The sequence below is a fragment of the Ranitomeya imitator genome, chromosome 2 (genome assembly GCF_032444005.1).
Source record: "Ranitomeya imitator isolate aRanImi1 chromosome 2, aRanImi1.pri, whole genome shotgun sequence".
Classification (NCBI taxonomy): domain Eukaryota; kingdom Metazoa; phylum Chordata; class Amphibia; order Anura; family Dendrobatidae; genus Ranitomeya; species Ranitomeya imitator.
The window spans coordinates 477,511,838-477,522,570 of NC_091283.1; the positions used below are offsets into that span (position 1 = coordinate 477,511,838).

General features: G+C 46.3%; 1 protein-coding gene across 1 annotated transcript; it reads left to right on the forward strand.

The window, feature by feature from the left end:
* The first annotated feature begins 7,500 nt into the window (after positions 1–7,500).
* On the forward strand, positions 7,501–10,407 carry LOC138666694 (zinc finger MYM-type protein 1-like). Its single transcript, XM_069754877.1, has 2 exons — positions 7,501–7,821; positions 8,822–10,407. The coding sequence occupies exon 2, from the start codon at positions 8,833–8,835 to the stop codon at positions 10,405–10,407; it is 1,575 nt and encodes a 524-aa protein (XP_069610978.1). The 5' UTR covers positions 7,501–7,821; positions 8,822–8,832.
* Positions 10,408–10,733: the final 326 nt, after the last annotated feature.

A 10,733-nucleotide genomic window follows, 5' to 3' on the forward strand; every position in this document is an offset into this window, starting at 1 on the left:
CCCCATCTTTTTTATAGAAAAAAAAGAACCCCACTGCCACAGGGGACATAGAGGGTCTTATATGACCTGCAGCAAGACTAGTCTGCAGGTATTCCTTTAATCCCAGATTAAATAAACGACTCTTAGGGAGTGTACCACCTGGGACAAACTCAAAAGCGCAATCGTAATCTCTATGAGGTGGGAGAACTTGTGACTCCACTTCTGAAAAGACTTTCCAGAATTCCTGAATAGCTTCAGGTAGCTCTTTTTTCACAACAGCAGCAATGTGTACATCACAACATTTCCCATAACACTCCTGACCCCAGGATCTTATCGTACTTGACAACCAGTCCAGGATTGTGCATTTTTAACCAGGATAACCCCAGGACAACTGGAAAAGGCAATTTATCAAGTACAAACAAATCTAACGATTCCTGGTGTTCCATATTCACAGTGAGTGGAAACCCGGTGACTTTTTGAGAAACGCACCCATGCTCTAGAGGAGTGTTATCAATCGCCACTACAGGAAAAGGGCACGATAAAGGTACAGAATCAATCTTATACTTGTCTAGAAATTGTTGATCAATCAAATTAAGTGCAGAACCACAGTCCACCATCACTTGAAAATCAATCAAATGACCACAACAGGTAGAACTACCAGAAAAAGAAACTCCTGCCGACTGTAAAAATGCAATGCGAACGGGAGGGTTATTCTGATTGACCTTTTTTTTCTCTTTACCTTGTCTATGCATCCTTCACATTGCTTAATAAAATAGTCAGCCTTACCACAATAAAGACATAGCCCCTCTGAGAATCTTCTTTGCCTTTCCGGGGAACGAGAGAACATCGCCACAAGTTGCATCGGCTCCCCATAGTCAACGGGGCTCTCCAGCAAAATTGAAACCTTCTCCTCATTGTGTCTACTTTTTAATCTTCTATCTACCCAGGTAGCTAATTGCATAGTAGCCTCAAGCGTAGCAGGTGCAGGATATGCAATGAGCAAATCTTTAACCCTGTCATTCAAACTTGCTAAAAACTGACTCTTGAGTGCTGGATCATTCCAGCTGACCTCTGCAGACCATCGTCCGAACTGGGTACAATATCTCTCAGCATCGCCAGAACCCTGTTTCAGCCGCCTGAGTTCTGCCTCGGCTGTAGTGACCCGATCAGGATCATCATATAACACCCCCATAACAAAAAAAACGCTTCTACAGACATCAAACAAGGGTCATCTGGACCCAATGAAAAATGCCCAAACTTGGGGCTCACCTCGCAATAACGAATAATAATCCCCACATGCTGTAATTAAGCCACTGAAGACCTGCATCTAAGCCAAAAATAAAGCAAACATGCATTTTTAAACGAAAAAAAATTCCTGCCGTAAACTAGAGAAACATTCAGTCAAACCCACCATAGGTTCTCCAGAGCGGATTCCAGGGCAATTACTCACATGCTGCTGTAAATTGGCAACTTCCAACGTTAACCCTTGAAGACGCGGAGCAAGATCTTGAACGCTGTTCATGTTGCAGAAATACGGCAGGGCTTTTTTTGTTGTTTTTTATACTTCTTTCTGGTTGGACAAACTGTTTCGGATCTGCAAAACAGGACTAAGGTAGAAGGGGAAAACTGACCCTGCACTATGTCTAGGTTAAAACCCTACGATGGAGTGAGCAACCCATTCCTTGCGAATAGACCCACTGACGATCCTAGGTTAATCTCAAGCGAAGATCTATATTTAAGGGGAAGGGGTACCCTAAAAGAACTAAGGACTGGGTACAAAAACAAGTCACCTGCTAGTAGAAAACACAGAGAAGGCTGCAGAAACCAATAGAAAACAGAAACTAAGGCTAGCAGAACCAGAGGTACCAGTACTGCATAAATAACACACACACAGAACACTAAGCAAAGCACCAAGCTAGAGCTCAAGCAGATTAACACTGTTGTCCAGCAAGGACTGGGAGGCAGGTGCTGGTTAATAAAACAAACACCTGTCCCAAGACAAACCCAGCACCAGAGGAAAAAGACCAGCAGCCAGAACTGCAGAAGAAAATGGCACATAGTAATAAACTAAACAGATTCTAACATGGAGGCGGAGATAGTCAGTCGAGTGAGGAGTCTGAGTCTGAGAGGAAAGGAGGCAAGTCCTGGAGAGCCTGGGGAGAGGAGCTGTAACAAGCTCACTCCAGAACAGAGCGCTGACAAAGAGGACGCCAGAGTCCTTGGCTGTGTGGGTGCTGTACGCCCCGACAGCCAGAGGGCAGGGAACTTCAAGCTCCCTGGCCACACCAAACACCCCAAGTCACCACAGTAGACCAACATTCTGGGGCTGCCAGTGAAAAGGCAGTGCCTGTGATAGGCTCACGCTGTCTGACATACAGGTTAGAAGCAACACGCAGGAGAGGAACTTGAGCAGAGCTTAAAGCGGCAAGGACCTAAGAGAATATCACAGAAGGAAGGCCTCCAAATCCACCTGGCTAGGTGGATCCTAAGCTTCCAGGCTGCCAGGATCCCATCATCACCTGTTACCCATGCCCCGGACTGCACCTACAACTAACAGGTAAAGGTAAAGGAAACTGCAATCCTTGTGTCCTCCTGTCATTTCCTGCACCCTCAGTCCTGCACCCCATCGTCTACAATCCCTTACCAACTATACAGGTAGCCCTGGGGCCCTGCTCCATCTGTGGGGAGCAGAACCATCCCAGCTGCGTCACCATCGACCCCAGCGGTCCCCTAAGCAGCGTCGGCCATCCATTGCCGAACACCACAGGTGGCATCACGAACTACAGTAACTCCCTATAGACTTTATTTCCCCTTCATTTCATTAATTTTATTTGATGCCCAGGGCCATGTACCGGGTCACTGGTGCCGTGACAACCCCCTGAAGAACCTTCGGACCCAGCCCGAGTACCCCACAGCCCTAGCTGGTGCTACATCAATCCTTAGATCCTTGGTGGAAGTCCTCCGCCCAGAGCAACAGACTTCTCCCATCTGGGGGGTCTGGCAGTGCCCTGTCTATTAGCACATCTGCTCTGGTAGATGATCCAGGCAGAACTGAGGAAGTTGCAGCCTCCTCTCACCTGGTGGCTCCTAGCCCAGCCCCTCTGCTGCTGGCCAGCCAACAGCATACATATAGTGCATTTTTCTTTTGTATGCACTATAATTTCTTTTGAAAAATAAAAAGAAAAGGAAAATCCAGTCCTGTTGAGCCTGACTCCAATTTTTTCTATTTTCCTTGATGTGAGGCCAGGGCAAGGCCGGTGTCTGAGCCCCAGGTGGATGAGCATAGAGCAACTGGGTGAGCTGGAATCAAGTTTCTATATCTGAGATGTGTGTTTGGGATCATTGTCTTGTTTGAAAAGTGCAGGTTTACTGAAAAGCACAGAGTGAGAGCATCTTCTCTTTCAATATAGGGCAGTATGTCTGTGAATTTATGATACCATCAATCAAATGTAGCTGCCCAACACCATCATGTTTCACTGAAGGCATCATGCATTTAGATAGATTAATGAGGGGATGTACTTATTTAAACTGACCACAGTGTATAAATATTGCGAGGCAGTGACAGATATTATATGCGAGGGTCACTATGTGTCCCGCAGGATGCGCATAGAAGCATATTAAGGCCGCTGGAGTGCTTTGCACTCAGAGATATAGCGGTGGTTGCACTGCAGAATAAAAGTAAGTGTGGCCTTGGACAAGCTATTTGCCCAAGGCAGATTTAGGAAAACTCGGCATGGGCTTTTCTTTTTGGAGCGAACTACAGGATGGTAGTGGGACGGTTTGCTTCCTCCAGGCCGGGTCTTACAAGTGGCCCATGCCCACAGATTCCATTTAAAAACCCTGCAGCAAAGGGTTGGGTGTGTCAGTCTTGGTTTGCAAACTGCAGAGCATGTGGCTCTGCAGGGCTCAGCCTGGGTGAAGTAACACAGAGCCAAGCGAAGCCAAAAGGCCTGACACCCCTCAGCGTGACACGGTGGTGCAGTCGCCCACTGTAACAAGTCTCGGATAAGGAATGTCTTGAGCAGTAGAGTAAATGTTCAGCACAGCCCAGGGTGGAGGTGCGTAAAAGTTGGTGCCCAGACCTTCAACATGATATAGAATATACTCAGCACACTCCAAAATGACTGATGCCAAAAGGGGGTGTTTAATATCATTGTAGATTGTAAGTTCTCACAAGCAGGGTCATTTTATTTCGCTTTAATTATTGTATTGTTAACGTTGTTACTTCTGACTGTTGTGTTTTGAAACTGTTAAACTGTAAAGCGCTGCGGAATATGTTGGCACTATATAAATAAAGATTATTATTATTATTACATACAGGTAATCACATATACATGGTCATATAGGCGGTTATGATGGTATTCCAGAGGTACAGTATAATAATAATACAATCACTTGTAGTGCCACCTATAGGGCTAGCATGATAAATATATGTAAGAGTAAAGAGTGGCATTGGATAGAGTATGCAGTGGCAAGAAGACTTAGGGGAGGCAGTGGCGTAGAAAGGGGGTGCGGGGGGGGCGGGCCGCCCCGGACGGCACAAAGTGGGGGGCGGCACAATGCGGGGGGTGGGCCGGCGCGCCGCTGGCTGAAGAAGAAGAGGAGACTCAGGAGAGCCGCCCGGAGCGGCGGCGCTATCTGCGCTACTTGCAATAATGGTATAATAGTAGCCGCTACTATTATACCATTATATTGCTGCTGGCTGGGCTGGGGTCCGGGCCGGGGACCGGGTGGCCGTGGCGCCGCGGCGGCCGCCCGCGCGTGCGCAGATGGTAGTAGCGCTTCCCGGGGCTTCAGGAAAATGGCCGCTGGATGCAGATGGAGATCGCAGCGGCCATTTTCTTGAAGCCCTGTTCGCATTACCCACCCGGCGTACTTTCACTTTCGATCTCCTCCAGCCTCCAGGAAGCGCCGCCGCCGGGATCTCTGCAGTGCGCAGCTGCAGAGACAGTCAGTCTGACAGTCAGAAATGAATCTGGATCACAGCGGAATCGGTCGGAATCGGATGACTCGGAGTCGGATCAGATCAGAGGCAGACTCACTCTCACAGACTCACAGGCATGCTGCACTGCAGACTGCAGTCCCTACTCCTAGCAGGTATTTAAGCACAGTTTATCATATGTGGAATGTTATATGCAATATAATATTGGTTTGTGACTTTAGAGACTGTCTGAGAGGCATCTAGGGTTTACCGTTTATGTACCACTTCCTTATGGTACTGAAACTGTATTTTGTTGTGACCAGTGCAACACTAAGGCAGTTAGGCTACTTTCACACTAGCGTCGGATTCGGCCCGTTGCATTGCGTCGGGCCGAGATTCTGACGCTAGCGTTTGATGCGCCGCACAACGGGTGCAGCGGATGCATTTCTCCAGCGCATCCGCTGCCCCATTGTAAGGTGCGGGGAGGTGGGGGCGGAGTTCTGGCCACGCATGCACGGTCGGAAAAAGCGGTCCGTCGGCAGCAAAAAATGTTACATTTAAAGTTTTTTGCTCCCGGCGGTCTGCCACAACACGGCACAACCGTCGCACGACGGTTGCGACGTGTGCCAATACGTCGCAATGCGTCGGTAATGTTACTCTATGGGGCAAAAACGCATCCTGCAAACCACTTTGCAGGACGCGTTTTTTCCCCTAAACGACGCATTGCGACGTATTCAAAAAAACGCCAGAGTGAAAGTAGCCTTAGCCACATTCACACGTTGTGTTCTGTCCTGCGGGTTCTCCTGCAGCGGATTTGATAAATCTGCGGTTATCCCTGCAGATTTATCGCGGTTTGTCCTGCGGGTTCTGCTGCAGGATTTTACCCCTACTATTGATGCTGCATATCTATGCAGCAATATGCAGCATCAATAGTAATGTTAAAAATAATAAAATAATTATATACTCACCCTCTGACGTCCCGATCTCCGCGGCGCTGCTCCAAAGATGCTGTGCGACCAGGACCGACGTCAACGCAGGTCCTGGTCGCATAGCAAACCTGAGACCGCTTGCAGCGCTGAGACTTCAGAGGTGAGTATAGCTTATTTTTAAATTTAATTTTTTTTTTTTTTTTACCACAAATATGGTTCCTGGGGCCTGGAGGAGAGAGTCTCCTCTCCTCCACCCCGGGTACCACCCGCACATTATCCGCTTACTTCCCGCATGGTGTGCACAGCCCCATGCGGGAAGTAAGCGGATCAATGCATTTGTATGGATGCAGAATCGCTGCGATTCTGCACAAAGAAGTGACATGGTCCTTCTTTTTTTCCGCAGCAATTCAGCGCGTTTTTTTTTCGTGATTTTCCGCATCATGTGCACTGCGGTTTTTGTTTTCCATAGGGTAACATTGTACTGTACCATGCATGGAAAACAGCTGCGGACCCGCAGCGGCAAAATCGCGGCGGTTCCGCAGTAAAAACCTCATAGTATGAACATACCCTTAGTTCTACTTATAACAACCTAGCTTGCATTTTCTGTTTTTTTTTTAAGAGAAAATAAATACGGTGTACATTAATTTAATATTTTTGGGTCTAGATTGAGTTCCAGATATTGGTAGGACCCGTTGAAGTGCTGAGGTGAGGCACGAAACGGCCGTTGTCCGCTTTGTTCACATCCCTCCCTGCATATTTTGAAAAATGTCCGAATAAAAATTGTGACCACCACACTCGGGTAAGTGCACTTTTTTTGCCTTTTTCTCTTGGACTTTCATGTTGTTCTGCAGAAGCTGCACCCCGTTGTTATATAAAGGAATTTTGTCGGTCCTCTCTTGAACAAAGGGTTGTTTGGATAATAGGGTCTAACTACAACAGCAGTGCGGGGTATTATCTTTTTACCCTTAGGGTACCGTCACACAGTGGCATTTTGATCACTACGACGGCACGATCCGTGACGCTCCAGCATCGTAACAATATCGCTCCAGCGTCGTAGACTGCTGTCACACTTTGCAATGTACGACGCTGGAGCGAAAATTTCATGACGTATTTGCGATGTAGAAGCCTTTGGTTACTATGCGCACATCGTATACAATATCGTGCACACCTTTGTTACACCATGCGATCATGCCGCCACAGCGGGACACTAGACGATGAAAGAAAGTTTCAAACGATCTGCTACGACGTACGATTCTCAGCGGGGTCCCTGATCGCAGGAGCGTGTCAGACACAGCGAGATCGCTGGAACGTCACGGATATATCGCTGGAACGTCACGGATCGTGCCGTCGTAGCGATCAAAATGCCACTGTGTGACGGTACCCTTAGTTCTACTTATAACAACCTAGCTTGCATTTTCTTTTTTTTTTAAGAGAAAATAAATACGGTGTACATTAATTTAATATTTTTGGGTCTAGATTGAGTTCCAGATAAAATGCTTGTGATTATGACGTTAAAAGTGGGTCCTGCCATAATCTGCCGAAAGCTAACACTCAGGTTCCCTATTATACTCCCAGTGGCGTAGGAAGGGGGGTGCAGGGGGGGCGGGCCCCCCCGGGCGGCACAATGCGGGGGGTGGGTCACCGGGCCGCAGCCGGCGCTGGCTGAAGAAAACGAGCGCGATCTGCGCTATACCACGGATTATCGCTGGCGGCGGCCATCTTCCGGAGGCCGCGCATGCACAGATGGTAGTGCTCGGCTTCCCGGGGCTTCAGGAAAATGGCCGCGGGATGCCGCGCGTGTGCAGATGGAGATCGCGGTGGCCATTTTCCTGAAGCCGAGTTCGCATCTTTTATTATATTACCCGTAACTTTCACTTTCGATCTCCTGTCAGTGTCACTGCAGCGATTCCAGGAAGCACCGGGGATTTCTGAGCGTCCGCACAGCAGCAGATCACATCAGATCAGAGGCAGAGAGGATCGCACCAGGCTGAGGTGAGCAACCGCCGGACAGCAGCCGCCCGGTGTGGTGATAAGGGGGAGGCCGCATTTATGCACTTTATTTATGCATTTGCAGTTTCTCTTTACACACCACTTTTAGGGTCCTTCAGACTTTCTTATCTATTTATACTTTTTTTTGAGGGGGGGGAGAACGAGGTGTTCCCCATTATACTTTATACTTTAGGCACGCAGGGCCTGTGATGACGTCGCGGTCACATGACCGTGACGTCACGGCAGGTCCTTCTGCCAGACGATCTATGCCAACGGAACGTGGCGGTTGTCTCGCGAGGAGCGGTAAAAGCGGCGTATGTGAGTATATAATGGTTTTTTTTTTTTATTATTATTTTTAACATTAGATGTTTTAACTATTGTTGTAAATTGTAAAAAACTTGGTCACACAGGGTTAATAGCAGCGGTAACAGAGTGCGTTACCCGCGGCATAACGCGGTCCGTTACCGCCGGCATTAACCCTGTGTGAGCAAAAAAAAAAAAAGAGTTGAGCAAAAAAAGCTTTGTAGGTCTCAGCAGTCACGTTGGTGGTCCCAGAGGTCTTGGTGGTTCCAGCGATCACGTTGGTGGTCCCAGCAATCGCGTTGTGGTCCCAGCGGTCACATTGGTGGTAAGCAGACCTTTTTTTTTTTTTTGCAGTCCCGATCATGTGATGGTAACATTCACCGGCGATTCGGCGAAAGAATTTAACTTGTCCATGATCTGAGGTCTTATTTCTGCTGCATTGTTTTTATTCTAAAAAATGCATCATAGAAAATTCAAATTCAGCGTACAGGCTTTACCAACTTACTCCGCTGCCGGGCCGATTGGTCATTTGGTGGGAGGGCGGGACTGTGTGTAGCAGCACCCAGACGTAGGTAGAAAGTCATTCTGGGAATGCTGGAGTGTCTGCAACCAGTCCCGCTCTTATGCCGGCTACAGGAGTGCCATCCTGGTGGCCCGGGCCCTTGTCTGACCTAACTTTATTTTTTTGTTATTTTGTTAGGCTTAGATAAAATGAAGCGAAGAAAAGAAAGTGGTGCAATGTTTAGAAAAAAGAAAAAGGCTAAGGAGGAAGAATTGAAAAAAAATGAAGGTGCACTACTAAAATATCTCAGCCACGATACTACTACTCCTGTTGCTGAGGAGATTCCTAAATTCACAGCATCAGACACAAGTGCTCCTTCAACTTCAGGAACCAATGAGCAGTGTGATGACCAAGACATTGACCCAAGTGCTCCTTCAACTTCAGGAACCAATGAGCAGTGTGATGACCAAGACATTGACCCAAGTGCTCCTTCAACTTCAGGAACCAATGAGCAGTGTGATGACCAAGACATTGACCCAAGTGCTCCTTCAACTTCAAGAAGCAATGAGGAGTGTGACGATCAAAATATTCCTGCTATTGATTTAAAGGATGTTGGTCTTTGGCCAAGTAAAATTAATGATGATACAAGGATCTTACTGGTACGTCAAGGTGCATCAGTGGTTCAGCATCTAGACTCAGACTTTGCTGAAGTGGTTCGTGAGGGAGCATCAATCAAGGGACAAAACAGAAAACTTACACGCAACTGGTTTTTTAAAACTCTGCCAAATAATGAAAAAATGTTGAGGTCATGGTTGCTGTACTCTCCTTCCAAAAAAGCCCTTTACTGCTTTTGTTGCAGACTATTTGCAGATGCAGAAACAAGTCAGTCTAATTTTGATTCAGTGAATGGATTCAACACATGGTGGAAACTTAATCCTAAAGTATACAACCATGAATCTAGTGTGGCCCATGTAGAATGTTTCACAAAATGGAAGGAGTTAGAAATTGGACTCCAACGTGGCGTAACAATTGATAAAAAAGTACAGGAAGAAGTAGAAAATAATGTGAAGAAGTGGAGGGAGATACTTGCAAGATTGTTGGATATCATTAGATTCCTTGCTAAACAAAATTTGGCTTTACGGGGTCACAGAGAAGTAATCCATCATGAGACTGATTACGAACCTGAATCAACTGGAAAAAAGGGAAATTTTTTAGAATTAGTTCATTTGTTGGCGAAATATGATCCAGTGCTACGTGAACATATTCTAAGAATCAAGTTTGGAAAAAAGTTTGCTACATCATATTTCTCTCCTACAATTCAGAATGAGTTTATAGAAATTTTGGGAGGGAAAGTAAGAAGCAAAGTTGTGGAGCAAGTAAAAATAGCAAAGTATTTTTCTATGATATTTGACAGCACCCCTGATATTTCTCATAAGGATCAAATGTGCCAAGTTTTACGCTACGTTATGATCAATGGAAAAGAAGTTAAGGTTGTGGAATCATTTGTTGATTTTATTGAAATAAAAGGTAAAACTTCAGAGAGTATTTCAACTGTGATTTTGCAACAATTAGAAAAATACGGAATTGACATCCAAAATTGTAGAGGACAAGCATATGATAATGCTGCTGTAATGGCTGGTCAACATACTGGCGTTCAGAGACGCATTAAGGAAATAAACAAAAAAGCTGAATTTGTTGCATGTACAAATCACTCTCTGAATTTGGCAGGTGTACATGCAGCTTCTGTTGCACTGAGTTCGGTTACATTTTTTGGAACTGTGTAGCGTTTGTTCACATTTTTTTCTTCTTCTACCCATCGCTGGGATGTTCTGATTTCAGTCACTGGTCAAAGTGTCAAGCGTGTATTAGAAACTCGGTGGAGTGCACGGGGAGATGCTGTGAGTGCAGTGAAAAAAAATTACTCCAAAATTTTACAGGCTGTAGAACATTTAACTGGTGAAGAAGAAAATAGAGTTACCAGGTCAGATGCTGGTGTGTTACTTGTTGCATTACAATCTTTTTCCTTCCTGTGCTTTCTTGGCCTGTGGGAATCTGTGCTTAAAGAAATTAATGACACACAGGTCTACCTACAGACCAAAGGATTAAATAT